The sequence below is a fragment of the Myxine glutinosa genome, chromosome 7 (assembly GCF_964187855.1).
Source record: "Myxine glutinosa chromosome 7, kmMyxGlut1.1, whole genome shotgun sequence".
Taxonomy (NCBI): domain Eukaryota; kingdom Metazoa; phylum Chordata; class Myxini; order Myxiniformes; family Myxinidae; genus Myxine; species Myxine glutinosa.
In genome coordinates this window covers 12676106-12696875 of record NC_136267.1, presented here as the reverse complement: position 1 = coordinate 12696875, position 20770 = coordinate 12676106, and the positions used below count along the sequence as shown (strand labels likewise).

General features: G+C 44.6%; 1 protein-coding gene across 1 annotated transcript in view; it reads right to left on the bottom strand.

Annotated features, from left to right (window-relative positions):
- LOC137413105 (rap guanine nucleotide exchange factor 4-like) overlaps window positions 1-20770 on the bottom strand; it is a 291223-nt gene that overhangs the window by 215890 nt on the left and 54563 nt on the right. Inside the window, exons 5-7 of the mRNA XM_078782642.1 lie at window positions 18361-18449; window positions 5237-5276; window positions 4257-4332 (exon numbers count right to left, since the gene is read on the bottom strand). Of these exons, the coding sequence (XP_078638768.1) occupies window positions 4257-4332; window positions 5237-5276; window positions 18361-18449 (205 nt within the window). The remainder of the gene's footprint in view (window positions 1-4256; window positions 4333-5236; window positions 5277-18360; window positions 18450-20770) is intronic.

The following is a 20770-nucleotide window of genomic DNA, read 5'->3' as shown; positions in this document are numbered from 1 at the left end:
AGAGAGGGCAGTGCAGGGCGAGTGAGGAAGAGAGTTTTTTATAAAGATAGCAACCCCACCTCCAGGACGAGGCTCAGGTCTATCATACCGGAGGAGGGAGTAACCTGGGAGAGATACCAAGGATACCAAGAGATACCAAGGACATCATGAAGGAGGAAGGTTTCTGTTAAGCAGATCACGTCTGGTTTGTCAGAAGCAACCTGTATGGAGAGATCAGTTAAGTTTGAGCGAAGGCCCCGGATGTTTGAGGTCCATACTGTTAAGGAAGAGGAAGGGGGAGCATCGGATACAGAACAGGGGGGGGGGGTAGGGCAGGATGTGGAAGAGGAGGAAGAGGTAGGGAGAGCTGTTGCAGGTGTGTCAGAGATTACAGAATAGCTTGGAGAAAGGGAAGAATGGGGCGGACAAAAGGTTTGATGGTGTTTGGGTGAGGCGCAGTGAGGTGTTATTTGAGGAGGGGGAAGAGTGAGGCAGAAGGTTGAGGAAGATGAAGGTGAAAGTTGGAAGGGGGAAGAAGCGGGGAGGACGCTTTGAGGAGGAGGGGTGAGAGGGGAGTCTAGGAGGGGAGGAGTGAGGGAGAGTCTCGGAGGGGAGGGGTGTGGGGGGAGTTTAGGAGGGAAGGGGCAGGGGGGGAGATTTGAAAGGGATGGGTGTTTGGGAAGATTTGGGGGGGAGGGGCAAGGGGAAGATTTGACAGAGATGGGTGATGGGGAAGATTTGGAGGGGAGGGGTGAGATTGGATTTTGAAAAGTGTACGATTTATGGGAAACGAACATTTATTGCAAAATGAGTTTCTTGAGACATTCGAGTCAAAAATACGTTTGAGGACGCGTTTGAGGTCTCAATCTAATCAATCAATCAATTTAAACTCATCAGTCTAAAACCATCGATACAAATGAAATCAGATGGAGAGTTATAGTGGAGATAAAGGTGTGAGAGAGTGTCAATGGCCTTTATGTTATAGGACTTTGAAAATGCATTTTGTTCTTTTTTTATCGGATTTTATTCTCGTTTTTTTTCAACTGAGTCTAAAGCCATGTTAGCGACTGTTAAAAATGAAATGAGATATCGAATTAGAGTTGAAATAAAACTGTGAGAGAGCAAGACACCACTGGCCTAACAAAACAGGCCTCAGAGCTATGCGAGTAAATAAAATGGTGCATATTTGTTTTTGAATCGTCTTCCAGAATGGGTGGAGCTACTCTCTCAACGGAGGAAGCCACACCCCTGGACAGGCATTCCACAGACAGAATCACCTACAGAGAATATAATATGGATATATATATAGTGACATTTATGGAACCGCCCCCAGGTGAACGTGCATCCATGACACATCGTCGTTCCCTCGTCAATTATGTCAATTATTTCGTCAGTAAATGTGCTCAGACAGGCCCCCTCGTCCATCGACATGCGCCAGTGTAAGCCAAAGGCTGACCCAATGCCTTGCTCTGTCTCTCTATGTTCTCGTCCTACCTACACTTCTTCCGTATGATTCTGCTGGCTTAAGTAAGACCGTAGTGTCGTATGTGTAAGTACTTAAGTAAGTCCGTAGATAAGTGCTAAGGGTTAGAATCTAATATTTTGTGTCTTTTTATTTTACTTGATTGTTTGCTGTGCCTGAACATATGTGTTTCATTATTGATTACTGTGCTTTGTACATATGTGTTTGCTTTCTTTGGTAAATTGTTTGTTTCCATCCTGCCCATTTCGTCTCCTTCTCTATTGGCTTCTCTTCTCTATTGTCTCCTTCAGTGTGTAAGTTTAGTTCTGCCCCACTGATTGGTTCTGTAACTTAGCCAGTGTGTACATGACTGTTCTGCTCGGCTGTACCTAACTTAAACAGCAATTACATAATGCATCATTGATTTTGGAAAGCAACTATTTTTAAGGTTAAAATGTCAAAGATCATCTCAAGGACAAACTTCTAAAATCATCAATTTTCACCTGAAAAATCATCAATTTTCATCTGATTAACCTGAAAATTAGAGCAATTTTATTGCGCATCACTGAATTAGGGAAACCAAATATATTTGAGGTCAAAGGTCGTCATGGTCAAACTCCTAAAAACAACAATTTCATTTGATTAACCTGAAAATTAAAGGGCATTTGCATATTGCCTCACTGAATTGGGAAACCAACTATTTTAAGGTCAAAAGGTGAAAGGTCAAATTGAGGTCAAACTTCTAAAATCATCAATTTCCATCTGAAAAATTTTCAGTTTTCAACTTATTAGCTTGAAAATTAAAGATCAATTGCATATTGCCTCACTGAATTGGGAAAGCAACTATTTTAAGGTCAAAAGGTCAAATGTCAACTTGAGGTCCAACTTCTAAAATCACCAATTTCCATCTGAAAAATTGTCAGTTTTCATCTTATTAACTTTAAAATTAAACAGAAATTACATAGTGCATCACTGATTTGGGAAAGCAACTATTTTGAGGTCAAAAGATCAAAGGTCAACTCAAGGTCAAACTTCGAAAATCATCAATTTTCATCTTAAGATAATCAATTTTCATCTGATTGACCTGAGCATTGATTAAGATCATTAATTTTAATCTTAATGAAATGGACAACTTGATGTACGTATCCATGGCAACATTTGTGACGAGTGGGGTGGATTTTGCAAGTAGCGTGCTCTGCACGACGCCTTTCTTGTTTGTCCAGGTGATATCTCAGCCATCCTTTGAGCTAGGAAGCTAAAATTTGGGCTCAATAGTGGGCAAATGCTTTGGAAAAAATGGTACTTTTATTTTTTGATCAATCAAATAATTGATTAATTACCTAATTATTATCGATTTATGAAGTACTTATTTATTTCCTTTCTCATCTGGGCAATATCTCAGGCACCAAGTGATTTGGCTGTGAAGGGTATTTTTGATTTATTGATGAATCAATTAATTGATTAATTTTTTTCCCCGAATAATCACATAATGAAATAGTTTTCAAAAAGTTGCAGATTTGGATGAGGCTGTGGTGGTATGTTAATAGCAAATTGATTAAGGAATTAATTATTTTACGATTTTTTTATTTATTTACACAATTAATCAATTAATCAATCAATTATTGGACACTGCTCCCTCCCAAATCCATCTCCATGTGCTGTATGGCGGCATCGCCGGATGCCGAAGGCGCCCCGGCAATGTCGTGCACTGGAGAATGTCTTATTTATTTATTTGGCATGGGAGCAATTTACTTTGAATGTATCTGTACTTGTTTATGTTTGGTTGAATAAAACAATTACTACTACAACTACTACTACGACTACTACTAATGCTACTCTTAGGCTTTTGAAGACCAAATGGGGTTTTCCCTGCCACTGCTGTCAATTGGGTGTATAACTGTGTTCCGATAATTGTTGGAGGAAACAATCCAGCAGAGAATCTTGAAAAAACAGAAATAGACTAAAAAACTGTGCAAACTGGGATGATGATGGTCTGAGATTCACAAAGAGAGGACAAGAGTGCTTTAACTTGTGAAGTTTTAAACTCCATTCAATATCACCTGGTGTTGGCTTAGCGTTGCCTGGTGTTGGCTTAGCGGTTAGGGTGCCGGCTTGGGATCCTAGGATCCTGGGTTCGATTCCGGGTCGATCGCTGAATTAACGCCAGGGGGGGTTGACTCAGCCTGTCATCCTTCCGAGATCGGCAAATTGAGTACCAGCTCGCTGGGATGAATGATCCCGGTGTGTACCCCGGTTTAGAATAGGTGCACCGTATCCCTGCGCATCGTAAGAGGCGACCAAGGGTTGGCGTCAGGAAGGGCATCCGGCCATAAAAACATTGCCTCAAACAGGGAACAATGATTGTCATGGGGCCCGCAAGGCTAACCCCCGATCTAGCGGGGAAAATGGCCTTAAAACGATCATTCATTCATTCATTCAATATCACATTCAAAACTCTGACTCCCCTCTCTCGAAAAGATACAAAAATGATCTTTAAAATGAATGAAAAATTGGCTTTTGTTTTAAAGTCATTAAACGGAGGGAAAATTCATCTAGGTTTGTACTATTACATAGATTTAAAAAAGTTTCGACAGCCACAATCACTCCTGTTCTCATTGACAAACCACAAAGAATAAGCACTCAAACACCACCGACACCATGGCAAATCTAAATTCATTCACATATTGTGGGGTTAGTGGTCTCTACATTTAAAGATCCTGTTGATCTATAATCTGTATTATTATATTTAAATATGACTGAATTATACTCGTACATGCAATTAAGTGAATATGAGCTTTTCTCTCCCCTCACTTACTCTCATCCACTCCTCGTATGGGCTGACATTTCTGTAAGTGGTCTTCTCCAATGCTGAACTGCCTTAAGAGGCGATTCTTTATGAATACAGATTTAAAAAAACACAAATTAGCATGAGCCATGAAGCATGTAACAAAACCTGTAAAGCCACATAGAAACAATTGAAGTGCTGTATGAAAGAAAATAATAATAAACATACAACAATAAATATGTCGTGCATAGCACGAGACTTGCGAAATTCCTAAAATAAGTTGTTGCCTATGATGACCTAAAATAATTGGTGGTTGAATTCAGTGACCTGGTATGCAAATCCTCTTAAAATTTGAGGTCAATCAGATGAAAATGGAGGATTTTAGAAATTCGAAAATGTTGATGAACTTTGGCCTATGTTGACCTTTTGGCCGATGCTGATCTAAAACCTAGTGGGTGGTTGAATTCAGTTTGCTGATATGAAAATCTTATTCAAATTTCAGGTCAATCGGATTAAAATTGAAGATTTTAGAAATTTGAAATGGTTGTTGACCTTTGGCCTTTGTTGACCTTTTGGCTTATGCTGATCTAAAAATAGTTGGTGGTTGGTTTCAGTTAGCTGATATTAAAATCCTATTCAAATTTCAAGTGAATCGGATGTAAAATGAGGATTTTATAAATTAAAAAAGGTTGTTGACCTTTTGGCCTATGTTGACCTTTTGACATCAAAATATATAGGATTTTGTCAGGCCACGAACTCGACCATTTGGTGGCGTTTCATGAAGATCGGTTTAAAATTGTGACCTGTAGGCAAGTATAAGTGAGCGGACGGATGGACGGACGAACACACACACGCACGCACACACACACACACACTCACACACACACACACCAGAGTGATCAACATACTTGTCAAAAAACATTTTTTTGGCCAAGTAATAATGCACAAGACCAAGCAATATACTTGAAAAATCTTTGATTTTCGCAAGTAATAATAGGTGAAAATGTTACCTTTCTTTGGTATGATCTGTCAGATGATTCGTTATGAAATCTGCAACAAAAAGGATAAACAAATATAATATGCACATATATATATATATATACATATGTATGAAAAGGCTTGTATCCCAAGGAACCATACTTGTGGACAAAATAAAATCGATCACTGGGACGAAAGTTTTAACAGTCTAACTTTTCAAGCTCTCACTCAAGCCCATCATCAGAGACAGAATTAAAAAACACATGTGGGTGCCATTTATACACAACGATGAGAGGTTAATCATCCTGATTGTTAGCACCTGTGTTTATATGTATTGTTGTGGATGTAGCTCCGATGGGTTAATAATGCTTCGTAGTAAAGCGCAGTTTCCCTGTGTGTAACCTGGTTTAGAATAGGTACACCGTATCCCTGCGTGTCGAAGGAGGCGACGAAGAGGGTTGGCGTCAGGAAGGGCATCCGGCCATGAAAACATTGCCTCAAAAAGGGAACCATGACAATTACAACTAAATATGAGCACAGCAGCGTAAAGCCCGAAGTGGAGATCGGTTTCTGAGGTTTGGGACATGGAATCTCGGGACAATGACAGGGAGATCAGGAGAAGTGGTGGAAGTATTGGTCATAAGAAGAGTGGACATATGTTGTGTGCAGGAGACGAGATGGAAGGGAAGTGGTGTGAGAATGGTGAAGGGTAGGCGGGGACAGAAATACAAGTTTGTGTGGCAAGGGTGCCCGGAGGGCGTGAATGGTGTTGGTGTCCTGTTTTCTGAGGAGTTTGTAGACAGTGTGGTGAGTGTGACTAGAGTGAGTGATAGGTTGATGATTTTTTTAATTTTTTTGGGAAACAAGCTCGAGGCTCGTGAAAGAGACAACACTAATCACACAAAAAGTCAACCGACACATAAAACACAAAATAAGAGGAGCGCAACACAAGATGGGGAGGGTGGGGGAAGGACACAAACACAACATTTGAGAGCAAGGACATCGAGAGAAATGTGGGAGGGGGAGGGCTTGGGGGGAGGTGGGAGATGTATAAAACATATCAACACTGCAAGGACTTTTCTTTTCTTCATATCAACACTTTTCTTCCAGGAAAGAAGTTGGAATTTCAAAAAAGTGTATCTGGGGTGTTTCAGCGGGGATAGAAAAGATCAAGGTTTTGGATGGAGGAAGATAAGAGATGGTGGTGAACAGCTGTTTTAAAGACCTGGAGGGAGGATTGGGATTGAAGGGAGTGGGGGAGTTTGTTCCAGAGGCAGGAGAAAAGCGGAATGAAAGACTGAATGTGAGCAGAGAGCCTAGATTTTGGCAGTGTAACCATAAGAGGATTGCTGGCAGATCTTGTGCGACCTGTAGGAATATCAGGGGGACAGAGCACAGAGAGAGCTGGGGGAGCAAGGCCGAACAGGAGTCGGTAAAAGACAAAAAGTCCACAAAGAAAGGTGAATGAGTGGAAGGCCCTCGGAGTTAGCTTCATCGCAGAAGATTCCAATGATTCTGAAAGCTTTGGTTTCAACAGCGTGAAGCCGAGCTAGGTGTGAGGCAGGAGCACCGGCCCAGAGGGGGGAACAGTATTCCATTGAGCTGCAGATGAAAGCCTTGTAAGTGGTGAGGAGCTCAGATCTGCCAAGGAAGTACTTCGCAAGACGGAGGATGCCCAGTCGGCGACTGGCTTTGGAGGCCAGCTTGGAAATATGGTTATCCCAAGAAAGATCATGGCAGATAGTGAGACCCAAAAGCTTGAGCGACAGAAATTCTTGGAGAGGATTGTTGAGAAAGGTAGATGGGAGGGTTGTCCAGATGATCTTTTCGAAGAGACATAGTAAGAGTGTGAGATTTGTCAGGATTGAAAGACATGTTCCACTTGTTTGACCAGTCTGTGATTTTGTCCAGGTCTGCAGAGAGTCAGGAGGCTGCAGACTGCCGATCTGAGGGATGAGGAATGGAGCGGCAGAGAGTGGAGATATCAGCAAAGAGATAGAGAGGATTTTCCAGAGAGTCGGAGAGATCATTGATGAAGACCAGAAATAGCACAGGGCCCAGAATATGAGAGAAATCCATTCAGGGCCACACGTTGCCTATGACCAGAGAGGAAGTCCGCAAGCCATGAGTGGAGATTTCCATGGATACCATAGGAGGAGATTTTGGTGAGCAGAGCTGGGTGCCAGACCGTATCGAAGGCACGTGATATGTCAAGGGCTACAGCTCTGATTTCCTGTTTGGCAATGAGGACCTCCATCCATTGTTGAGACAGCAGAAGCAGCATGTCCAGAGGAGAATGGCCTGGTCTGAATCCAAATTGATGATCAGAGATCAAGCCAATGGAGAAGAGGAAGGATTTGAGATCCGAAGCAATGATGGATTCCATAACTTTACTGATAATTGGGAGCAGGCTGATTTGTCTGTAGTTGCAAGGATCTGTTTTTGCACCTTTTTGTGTACAGCGGTAATGTTTGCTGATTTCCAAGATGCTGGCAGATGACCTTGAGCAAAAGCGAGGGTGAAAAGAACAGAGAGAGGGTGAGATAGAGCGGCAGAGCAGGATTTTAGGACCCGTGGGCTGATGCCGTCTGGTCCAGTTGCAGATTCAGAGTCGAGGTTTGACAAAAACTTTTCCACCTTGTCAGGAGAGAAGGACATAGAGTCCAGGAGCTGTTGGGTTCGACTGGGAAAGGTGGGAACAGAGAGAGATGGGTTTGGGACACAATATTTTGAGGCAAACACAGAGTTGAGGCATTCGGCTTTGTCACGTGCGGTGTCAACTGTGTAGCCATTTGAAGTAAGGGAGGGGATGGAGGGGGAACAAACACCAGAAACTGATTTGACCAGATGCCACCAGGATTTGGAGGAAGGAGATAGGTTTGAGAGTTCATTCTTGAGTGTGGAGAGATAGTGCTTCCTGGCACTCCTGAGGGTAGACACACACTTGTTCCGAGCTTGGTGGAAGGAACTGAGATTGCCTTCAGTTGGATTTGTCTTCCAAGAGGCAAAGGCAAGTTGGTTCAGGGCAACTGCCTCACCACAAGATTCAGTGTACCATGGACGGGAGGAAGTGTAAGACAACTGAAGACGAGATGGGATAAATCTGTGCATTAGAGAGAGCAGTTTGCTTTGGAAGAATTCACAGGAAGAATTTATGTCAGAGGCAGTAGAGATGGGAGACCAGTCCAGATGATTGATGGCTGCTTACAGACCGTGCCAGGCAGCCTGAGTGAAATGCCAGAATCGTCGGCGCTGAGAAGGCTCTCTGAGAATGGCCAGAGAGATGTCCACTTTAACAAGCACATGATCAGAAAAACCGATTGGAGCAGAAGAAGAGCAGCAGACATTTGCAGGGAAGTTGTCATAACCAAGTCCAGAAGAGAAGATACTCCATTGACTGAGATCCGGGTCGGGAAATTGAGAGATTGTGTCAGTCCCAATGAGTCGCAGAAGTCCTTTGCTGAGGTGCCATGGCTGGTGAGAGAGAAACCCACACCCAGCCAGATGGCATGATGACAGTTGAAGTCGCCACATATGAGGAAGAGAGAGTTTGGATGAGTTGATAGAATTTGGTCCACGTTGTCAGACAGCGAAATGTAAATGGAGTCATCACTGTTTGGAGGACGGTACAGAACATATATGAACAAAAGGTGGGAGTGGAAAGGAAGCCGTACCCCGAGGTACTCCTGGGGGTGGGGTGGAGAGAGGGCAGTGCATGGAGAGTGAGGAAGAGAGTTTTTGATAAAGATGGCAACCCCACCACCAGGACGAGGCTCAGGTCTATCATACCGGAGGAGGGAGTAACCAGGAAGAGATATTAAGGAATCAGAGACATCTTGAAGGAGGAAAGATTCTGTTAAGCAGATCAAGTCTGGATTGTCAGAAGCAACCTGAATGGAGAGATCAATCAGGTTTGAGCGAAGGCGCTGGATGTTTGAGGTCCATACCATTAATGAGGAGAGAAGAGGAGCATCGGGTGTAGGACAGGGGAGGGGTGGGGTCATATGAAGGATGAGAGGGGGAGGGAAGGGAGCGCAGTTGATAGTGTGTCAGAGATTACAGAAGAGTTACAAGAGAGGGAAGGATGAGGAGGACGAAAGGTTTGATGGTGATGGGATAAGGCACAGTGAGGGGTTGTTTGAGGGGGGGCAGAGGAAAGTAGAAGGTTGGGGGAGGTGGAGGTATGAGATAGAAGGGAGACAAAGTGGGGAGGAGGCACCTTTGAGGAGGACGTGGGAGGAGGGAGAATTTGGGAGGGATGGTTGGGGGGGAGATTAGAAAGGGAGGGGTTGGGGGGGGAGTTTTGAATGGGAGGAGCAAGGGGGGAGTTTTGGAGGGGAGGGGCAAGGGGGGAGTTTAGGAGGGGAGGGGAAAGGGGGGAGTTTAGGAGGGGAGGGGCAAGGGGGGAGATTTGGAGGGAAGGGCAAGGGGGGAGATTTGGAGGGGAGGGGAAGGGGGGAGTTTAGAAAGTGGATGATTAATGAAAGACGAACATTTTCTAACAAATTGGGTTTATTGTGATTTTCAAGTTAGCGATCCGCTTCAGAACGATGGAGGAGGGGTGGAATGAATGTGAATTTCGAGCATGTAGTGATTTAGAGTTATAAGAGATTGAATATTTTTTTGAAATGGAATGAGTTGGAGAGGAAATTGAAAAAAGCCTTTTAAATAGGAAGAAAAACAGCGTGTTGTAATAAACCACTGAATAAAACACTGCAGGGAAAAGTTTAAACATATTTAAACAGAACCGTGAAGAACAATCTTATATTCACAAAAATACCAACCGGGAGAGGGAGCCGAGAGGGACAACCACGAGTCACGTGAACAGGGGAAAAGGTGGAAGGCAAGGAGATAATGGGGGCGGGGCGAGACAGCGCACGTCGGCAGAATCACACGATGGGACAACTTCACACGTGGAGAATGTGAAATAAATGTTGTTGTTTTTGTTGTTGTTTTTTTTGTTTGTTTGTTTTTGAGGGGGGGGGGGGGGTTAAAACGTGAGACAAAGAGTAGATGTATGGGGAAGTTTGGAGGAAAAAGGGAAATCTAAAAACCTAGCAAAAACAGTGAAGGACGAAACAAACTTCGACGGGGGTCAGGGGAAGCCTGAGGCAAGGCCGCAACACATGCGGCAAACAGAAACGATTAATTTATGAAAGATAAACACCGAGAAACTTCCAAGGGACACACTATAGGTTCACACACCGAAAGATAAATACAGTTTCGACAAAATACAATTGTGAACAATGACATTAACTTTGAAAACGTTGAGAACGTGTGCAGCTTCGAAAATCCCTGCCGTTGTCTCCAAGATCTCGCGAGATCTCAATTCCAATGATGGTGAAAATGATGATTGGAAAGCTCTTGGTGAACGTCATCTCAGGATATGCTCCGCAGGTTGGTCGGAGCGATGAAGAGAAGGACAAGTTCTGGTGTGCGATAGAGAAGCTGATGGAAAACGTGAAAGATGAGGAAGTTGTTGTGGTCGGAGGAGACCTAAATGGACATGTGGGAAGGAGTATGGACGGTTTTGAGGGAGTTCATGGGGGTTACGGATATGGTGTGATAAATGGAGAAGGTGAAAGGATTTTGGAGTTTGCTGATGGAGCTGATTTGTAATACACAGTTCCAGAAAGAGGATAATAAGCTTGTTACATACACGTCAGGTGGGTCGACGACAACCGTTGACTACCTGATGGTGCGTAGGCGAGATAGGGGGCACCTCCGGGACACAAAGGTGATCCCGGGGGAGGAGGCTGTTTCACAGCACCACTTGGTTGTCTGCGACATGAGGGTGAAAGGTGCGAGGAGAGCTCAGCGGGTGAAGTACCAACCGAGAATGAAGGTGTGGAGGTTGAAAGAGGTGACAGTAAGGGAGGCATTAAAAGAGAGGCTGAGTGGGGTAGAGGATGATGTGGTTGAGCTTGAAAGTGGTTGGATGTCAATGAAAGATAGTCTGTTGGGAGCCGTTGGTGACGTATGTGGATGGACAAAATGACCACCGAGGCACTCGGAAACATGGTGGTGGGATGATGAAGTTGGAAAGAGGATTCACGAGAAGAGGAAGAAGTTCAAGGAGTGGCAGGAGGCGAAGGGTACTGGAGCAGAAAAAGCAGAGCATGAAAGTTATAATGCAGCCAGGAAGGCTGCAAAGAAAGAGGTAGCAAAGGCGCAGGAGGGATGTAGGAAAATGTTCGGGAACGCTTGGATTCGGAAGAGGGTCAGAGAGCGGTATTCAGGATTGCAAAGCAGATAGCGAAAGAGAGGTGTGATGTGATGGGGGTGAGTTGCTTGAAGGATGAAGTGGGACAAATCGTTGTGGACCCAGATGGAATAAAAGGAAGATGGAAAATATATATGGAAATGCTGTTGAATACAGAGAACGAATGGGAAGGCAACATAGAGAGTAACCCAGTTTTTGGACCGGCAGAGAATATAACTGAGAAGGAAGTTGAGGAAGCGATAAAAGCAATGAAGAGTAGAAAAGTGGGAGGGCCGATGGGAGTTGTAGGATATATGTTGAAGGCAGCAGGAAGTTGTGGTGTGAAGAGAATGACAGAGATCTGTAATCTGGTGGTGAAAGAAGGCCGCATTCCAGTGGCTTGGGAACTGAGTACCCTCGTCCCTCTATACAAGGGGAAAGGTGACCCTCTGGAGTGTGGCTCATACCGAGCGATAAAGTTATTGGAGCATAGAATGAAGGTATTGGAAAGGGTGTTGGAGAGGAGGATAAGGAAGAGGGTGAAGATCGACGAAATGCAGTTTGGATTTATGCCAGGAAGAGGAATGACAGACACGCTCTTTATTGTGAGGCAGTTGCAGGAGAAGTACATGGAGTTGAGGAAGAAGTTGTTTATTGGGTTTGTTGATCTGGAGAAAGCATTCGATAGGGTTCCACACGAAGTATTGACATGGGCATTGAGGAAGTTAGGAGTGGAGGAATGGTTGATCAGAGTAGTGATGGCAATGTACAAAAGAGCGTGCACAGCTGTAAGGACGAAGGACGGGAACAGTGGTAAGTTTGAGGTGAAGGTGGGAGTGCATCAGGGGTCGGTATTAAGTCCACTACTATTTGTAGCTGTGATGGAGGTGCTGGCTCAGAACGTAGAGGGTTTACCGTGGGAGTTGTTGCATGCAGATGATCTGGTGTTGATTGCAGAGAGTATGGATGGCCTGAAGGAGAAGATGAACAAGTGGAAGGAATGTAGAGACAAAAGGTCTGAAGGTGAATCACGGAAAGACGAAGGTGATGGCAAGTGGAAAAGCATGTGGTGAGGTCGAAATAACTGGGAAGTGGCCGTGTGCTGTGTTGCAGGAAGGGTGTCAGAGTGAACTCCATTCAATGTGCAATGTGCGCTGAGTGGGTTCATCAAAAATTTAGTGGTCTGAGGGGTCATTAACCAGTGTGGCAGCTACATTCAAGTGTAAGGTCTGGACAGAGGGAGCTGCAGATGGAGGAAATGTTGAGTTGGATCTTGGAGACGGCGTGAACTGGAAGGTGTGAAAACATTTTGCTACCTCGGAGACATGCTGAATGGAGAAGGTGGATCAGACTCGGCAACGGTTGTTTGAGTGAGATGTGCATGGAAGAAGTTTCAGGAACTGAGTGGCATGCTGACTAGGAGGGGAGTGTCGTTGAAGCTGAAGGGAAAGGTGTGCTGCATGTGTGAGAAGTGTTTTGATTTATGGGAGCGAGGCATGGGTATTGAATGTAGGGCAGCAACGAAGGCTGGAAAGGGTGGAAATGTGAATGGTTCTGTGGATGTGTGGAGTATCGTTGAGAGGGAGGAAGACAAAAGATGCATTGTGAAAGATGATGGGAATGGAGCATGTGATTGATGCTGTGAAGAGAAACAGGTTGAGATGGTTTGGTCATGTGTTGAGGAAGGATAAAAGTGACTGGTTGAGAAGAGTGATGGAAAATAATGTCGAAGGAAGTAGAGGACGGGGAAGACCAAGAAAGGCTTGGCTGAAGGTGGTGGAAGAAGAAATGCTGGCAAGGGGGTTAACAAGGAGAGATGTAGAAAATAGGACAAAATGGAGAAGATTGTCATGGGGCCCGCAAGGCTAACCCCCGCTCTGGCAGGGGAAATGGCCTTAAAATGCCTGTTCTTGTTTGTTTTGTAGGGCTGGCAGTGGATGAGTGAAGCATGGGGGATAGAAGAGAGTAAGGGAGATTTAAACGAAAATCGAACATCAGACGACAGAGATAGTGGGGAGAGTCGGATAGCGTCGGAATGGGAGATGGGGGTAAAGAAAAAAAATAATGGGAGTGGGACAGCAAAGGCTTTAGTAGCCTGGGTTAGGAGGTCAAGGAAAGAGTTAGAGCAGGCCCTAGCTGAGTAGGTTAAAGGACGTGCTGAGCATGTGTGGGGGGCGTTTGAGCCCACAGGTGGCAGAGGAGGAATCCGTGCCAGAGGAACTGGCGGCAGAGGCATGATTGCAAGGTGCAGCTGGGTATTGAGGTCACCAACACCGGGTATGTTGACATTCATTGGAATGGTGTGAATAGGGATCATGGGGTCAAGAGGTCTGGAAAGGGACCCTCCCCAGGGTGGTGTGCTGGCCAAGCGCAATGTAAAACGTATTGAAGTACGCTATGTATGCTGGCCAAGAGCATTGTAAACCACATCTAGGTATGCTATGTGTGCTGGCCAATTGCATTGTAAACCACATCTACGTATGCTATGTATGCTGGGCAAGAGCATTGTAAACCACATCTACATACGCTATGTGTGCTGGCCAATTGCATTGTAAACCACATCTACGTATGCTATGTATGCTGGCTAATTGCATTGTAAACCACATCTATGTATGCTATGTGTGCTGGCCAATTGCATTGTAAACCACATCTACGTATGCTATGTGTGCTGGCCAATTGCATTGTAAACCACATCTCCGTATGCTATGTGTGCTGGCCAAGAGCATTATAAACCACATCTACGTATGCTATGTGTGCTGGCCAATTGCATTGTAAACCACATCTACGTATGCTATGTGTGCTGGCCAATTGCATTGTAAACCACATCTACGTATGCTATGTGTGCTGGCCAATTGCATTGTAAACCACATCTATGTATGCTATGTATGCTGGCCAAGAGCATTATAAACCACATCTATGTATGCTATGTGTGCTGGCCAATTGCATTGTAAACCACATCTATGTATGCTATGTGTGCTGGACAATTGCATTGTAAACCACATCTACGTATGCTATGTGTGCTGGCCAATTGCATTGTAAACTACATCTACGTATGCTATGTATGCTGGCCAATTGCATTGTAAACCACATCTATGTATGCTATGTGTGCTGGCCAAGAGCATTGCAAACCACATCTACGTATGCTATGTGTGCTGGCCAATTGCATTGTAAACCACATCTATGTATGCTATGTGTGCTGGCCAATTGCATTGTAAACCACATCTCTGTATGCTATGTGTGCTGGCCAAGAGCATTGTAAACCACATCGACGTACGCTCTGTGTGCTGGCCAATTGCATTGTAAACCACATCTACGTATGCGACGTATGCTGGCCAATTGCATTGTAAACCACATCTACGTACGTGACGTATGCTGGCCAATTGCATTGTAAACCACATCTACGTATGCTATGTATGCTGGCCAATTGCATTGTAAACCACATCTACGTACGCTATGTATGCTGGCCAATTGCATTGTAAACCACATCTACGTACGCTATATATGCTGGGCAATTGCATTGTAAACCACATCTACATACGCTATGTATGCTGGCCAAGAGCATTGTAAACCACATCTACGTACACTATGTATGCTGGCCAATTGCATTGTAAACCACATCTACGTACGCTACGTATGCTGGCCAATTGCATTGTAAACCACATCTACGTATGCTATGTATGCTGGCCAATTGCATTGTAAACCACATCTACGTATGCTATGTAAGCTGGCCAAGAGCATTGTAAACCACATCTACATATGCTATGTATGCTGGTCAAGAGCATTGTAAACCACATCTAGGTACGCTATGTATGCTGGCCAATTGCATTGTAAACCACATCTAGGTACGCAATGTATGCTGGCCAATTGCATTGTAAACCACATCTACGTACGCTATGTGTGCTGGCCAATTGCATTGTAAACCACATCTAGGTACGCTATGTATGCTGGACAATTGCATTGTAAACCACATCTCGGTACGCTATGTATGGTGGCCAATTGCATTGTAAACCACATCTACGTACGCTATGTGTGCTAGCCAATTGCATTGTAAACCACATATACGTATGCTATGTATGCTGGCCAAGAGCATTGTAAACCACATCTACATACGCTATGTGTGCTGGCCAATTGCATTGTAAACCACATCTACGTACGCTATGTATGCTGGCCAATTGCGTTGTAAACCACATCTACGTACGCTATGTGTGCTGGCCAAGAGCATTGTAAACCACATCTACGTACACTATGTGTGCTGGCCAAGAGCATTGTAAACCACATCTACGTATTGCTACGGTTTTGAGATTGGCACATATCGATCATTAAAGGTTAAAGGGTTGCCCCCCATAGTTAGTCCACGAGCAACACGTAGGCCAACTTAGAGTATTAGTTTTGTCATAGTATGTGTATGTCTAGGCCATTTTCACTCGTAATATCTGCGTTGTGTAAAGACATGAGTTTAGGTCCTTTCATTTTTGCGCCACCCTCCAAGTTCCACCTATGGGCATAAATATGGGCGCCCCATTTGGCTGATCCCTCAGTTTGTTACGCTTTGGCTACCCGCAGCATTTATTATGCCTTGGCTGCCAGCAGCATTCGCTGCCCTTTGTTCGCTCGCTAGTCGAGTAACACGAGGTAGGCCTAAGAGGGAGGAGCGCGGGGTCGGGGTGGGGCGGCGTCAAGGCAGCGCGTCAGAGACGATGATGGTAAGGGCCACCAGCCAACCAGGGCACTAAGGGCATGGCGTGGTAAGGCGCATCTGGTAAGTGCTGGAAGGTTCGCGGGGCGTGCCTATAAAAGTCTTGGCACAAAAGCCCTTGAACAGGACTTATGCACGAGGAATCGTTGGGAAAGTGTGTGATAAAAGGACTCGCACGAGAGGACTTATGTACGAGGACACGTTGGGAAAGGGCGTGATAAAAGGACTTGCACAAGAGGAAGGACTCGCGCTGGGAGGACTTGTGTCAAAGGACTTGGTGGAAGGCACTTGCTTGAAGGACTTGAAGAGAGCTGGTTAGGAGCGCATTGTGAGCACTTCAAGGCTTAGCGCTTCGAGGCTATTGAACTGTATTCGCCTATTACGTACGCGGCCACAGCCAAACCAGGCGATAGCGAATGACCCAGCCACGCGAGTAAACGCGGCAATAGCCGCCAGTGAATTACCGCCAGCCGCCCCTACCGTTCGCCCTGTAATAACCCAGTGCGTCCAAACGGCATGTTACGAGCTCCTGCCTGCTGTTGGATCCATCTTCGCGGTACGAGCTGGGGACCGGAGAGAGCTGACCATCCGTGGACGTGCCATCCATCCCTGGACGTGCTGTCCTTCATCTGCAATCCGCGTGTGTGTGTGTGTGTGTGTGTGTGTGTGTGTGTGTGTGTGTGTGTGTGTGTGTGTGTGTGTGTGTGTGTGTGTGTGTGTGTGTGTGTGTAACGGGCCCATAGTCTCTGGGATATTAAGTATAAGACTGTTTAAGGACTGCCCTGTGTCTTTTCTCATCATTGTGAATAGTATAAATAAACTTGTTCTTTCTTTCCAATTTGATCGCCTCTGTGATTTCGCCATTGACTAAGCGTGGTGCGAATAAGACCGCTAGAATCGGGTTCACCATCTACACGGCTTGGATCATGTGTTCGCTACCGCTCGGCGTATCCACCACAACACGTGATTCGTGCGAGGCTTATCTCCTCATTTCAGGGCAGCGCGAGTAATTAGGTAATAGTGAATTCGGCCTAAAATCCTATTTCGCGCTGTCCGGAAAGGACGTCATAGGCCTCGGGTCGCGCCTGGTCAGTCAAAGACAAGGGGACTAATCCCCCTTTGGTAAGGGGAGAAGGCCGGTGGCAGATCCGCAACAGTATGCTATGTGTGCTGGCCAAGAACATTGCAAACCACATCTACGTATGCTGTGTGTGCTGTGTGTGCTGTCCAAGCGCACTCGTACACACAATACACACGTACACATGATACACTCGTGCACGAATGATACCCTCGTACACACATGATACTCTCATAAACACACGATACACTCATGCACACATGATACACTTGTACACGCATGATACACTCGTACACACATGATACACTCATACACACATGATACACTCGTATATGCATGATACACTCATAAACACATTCATCTATCTATAATTCCAGCAATCTCTGTGTGTATGTTTGTATGTTTGTATGTTTGTATGTTTGTATGTTTGTCTGTGACCGCTGTTTCTCGACAACCACGGGTCCGATATACTTGAAACTTGCCAGGTATATTGCTGGGGACCTGAGGATGTGCCTTTTCAAGGTTTCATATTAATCGGACAAGTAGTTACCGAGCTATGGCGATTTCTTTACCAAACTCCGCAAGCCGTTCGCTTTGGACCAAACCATTTCATGTAAATAGAGGGGGGGGATTGTCACCGTACTCGCAAGCCGTTCGCTTTGGACCAAACCATTTCATGTATATAGAGGGGGGGGATTGTCACCGTACTCGCAAGCCGTTCGCTTTGGACCAAACCATTTCATGTAAATAGAGGGGGGGGGGATTGTCACCGTACTCGCAAGCCGTTCGCTTTGGACCAAACCATTTCATGTAAATAGAGGGGGGGGATATAATTTTAGATATATATATAGTACGGGCATGCCCTAGTAATCCAAATTTTCTTAACTATTTTAAAAAGAATGAAAATTTATTATTTTGCTCAGCAAGTTGTTGAGCTCCCTTGTCTACGTCATGATGTTATAACTTTTGTTCATAAAATATTGGTGATATGCTTGTTTATATACATTAGAAATGAACACTAAACATGCATTGCGTCAATGAAATGATCATAAATGACATGTTCATCGTGAAATAGCTTGAGATGCACAAGGCATTTGTAAAATGAGTTTCAAAACAAATGCAAAATATGATAATTTGATGGTTCAAGTTTTGTAGTTGAAAAGATCTAATTTGTTCTTACACTTTGTCTTTAAGCTTCTCCAACTTAATCTTGTCTTCTTGGAGACCAGGAAAATTTCGCACATCATCTGTGACTGATACATACAGGTCCTGAAAGGAAAAGTGCACATATCAGACATGGTACTTCATAGTTGGGTGAATTTTCATCTGTGATTATATAATAACTGAGCAAATCTTGGGATTAAATATGATATCAGGGAGAGTGAGGATTGTAAATGATGAATGGAAAAAAAATGAACAAAGGCTCAGGCATGAAAAGGTAATCTGCGCATTAAGTCTGTACCAGATTCGTATGAACATGGAAACAAGAGAATGTAACAACTCCTGGAATGCCAAACGAAAACGAGAGGCCAAGTACGGGTGAACCTTCAAAAATGAGGAAAATGCAAGAATAAAAGGGGAGAAAAAAACAAGGAAAAGCCACAGGAACAAATTACTGGTTAATTACCCAAGCACACTCTCACCTGCCAACCTATCACAACCACCTCGACCTGTATTCTCACCATCTCAAGGTATCTCATATCTAATTATATGTAACATGTATAACTAACTCCCACTTAATTGTGCGTTTTGCACAAAACTCGAACTCCTCCAGAACGTACACCACCGGTCAAAAGTTTTAGAACACCTCAATTTTTCCAGTTTTTATTGAAATTTACGCAGTTTAATGTCTCAATGTAATCTGAAATTAAGCATAGAACAAATAAACAAGTCGAGATTTAAAAAAAGAAATCATAGAATCATTTTGTTTAACAAAATTTAATTTAAATTTTTGACTTGGCAAAGTAGCCACCTTTTGCAGATATCACCGCCGAACACTCTCGTGGCATTCTTTCTACAATGGAAATCAAATGTTGTTCGGGAAGTTCTTCCCAACACTGTTGCAGAAGTTCCCACAAATGTGTTGCACTTGTTGGTTGCTTTGCTTTCACCCTTCTGTCCAGTTCATCCCAAACCAGCTCGATGGGGTTTAAGTCTGGAGACTGTGCTGGCCATTCCATGATTTGAAGCCTACCGTCTTGTTCTTTTCCTCGAAGGTAGTTTTGACATAGCCTGGAGTTCTTCTCTTCACAGTTGAAACTGAGACGTGCTTACTTCGACCAGTGTTAAGCTGTGCTTGAAGCTGTTGTCCTGTGAGCCGCCTATCACGCCAGCGGTTGACTCTCAGAAACTTGTCTTCTGATTCTGTTGTGGCTTTGCGTCTGCCAGACCTCTTCCTGTCAGAGATTCCTCCAGTTTCCAAAAACTACTTCCTGCAGTGCAATATTGTCAAAATAATGCTTCAGAGGGTGTAATGACAGTCTGTTGCAATATTGTTTATATACAGACAGGGGGTTTGTAATCAAGTAATCAGCAGAGGTTGGGACACCTGCAGGAATTATTTGCATCAACTTTCAAGGCTTAATTTACTTACTTTTTTTTAAATTATTATTATTATTTTTGTATGCATAATCGAGGCTCGTGAAAGAGTTAATATTTATCACACAAACAAATCAAACAGACAAGCAACAAAGTATATAAAAAGGGGAGCGGCAAACAAGATGGGGAGAGAAGGGGAAACACATAAACACAACATTTGAGAGCAGGGACATCGGGAATGTGTGTGAGGGGTAGGGCTTGCGGGGAGGCGGCGTGGGAAGGGGGTCGGGGGGGGGGGGTGGGACAAGTATAAAACACAAGGACACCAAGGACTTCCAGGAAAGAAGTTGGTATTTCAAAAAAGTGGATTTGGGGTGAAATTAGCAGGGGAAGAAAAGTTCAAGGTTTTGAATGGGGGAAGATAAGAGATGGTGGTGAACAGCTGTTTTAAAGACCTGGAGGGAGGAGTGGGATTGAAGAGAGTGAGGGAGTTTGTTCCAGAGGCGGGAGAAAAGAGGAATGAAGGAGTTATGGTGAGCAGAGAGTCTTGATTTTGGCAGTTTAACTGTAAGAGGGTTGCAGGCAGATCTTGTGCGACCTGGAGAAATATTTGGGGGACAGAGCCCAGAGAGAGCTGGAGGAGCAAGGCCGGAGAGGAGTCGGTAGAAGACAGAAAGACCACCAACCTGCCTGCGGTGAGTAAGTGAAAGGCCCTCGGAGGTAGCTTCATCACGGGAGATTCCAATGATGCGGAACGCTTTGATTTCAACAGCGTGAAGACGAGCAAGGTGTGAGGGAGGAGCACCAGCCCAGAGGGGAGAGCAGTATTCCATTGAGCTGCGGATGAAAGCCTTGTATGTGGTGAGGAGCTCAGGTGTGCCAAAGAAGGACTTCGCACGACGGAGGATGCCCAGTCGGCGACTGACTTTGGAGGCCAGATTTGAAATGTGGTTTTCCCAAGAAAGATCATGGCAGATAGTGAGACCCAAAAGCTTGAGTGACAGAACTCCTTGGAGAAGATTATTCAGAAAGTGGATGGGAGGGTGCTCCAG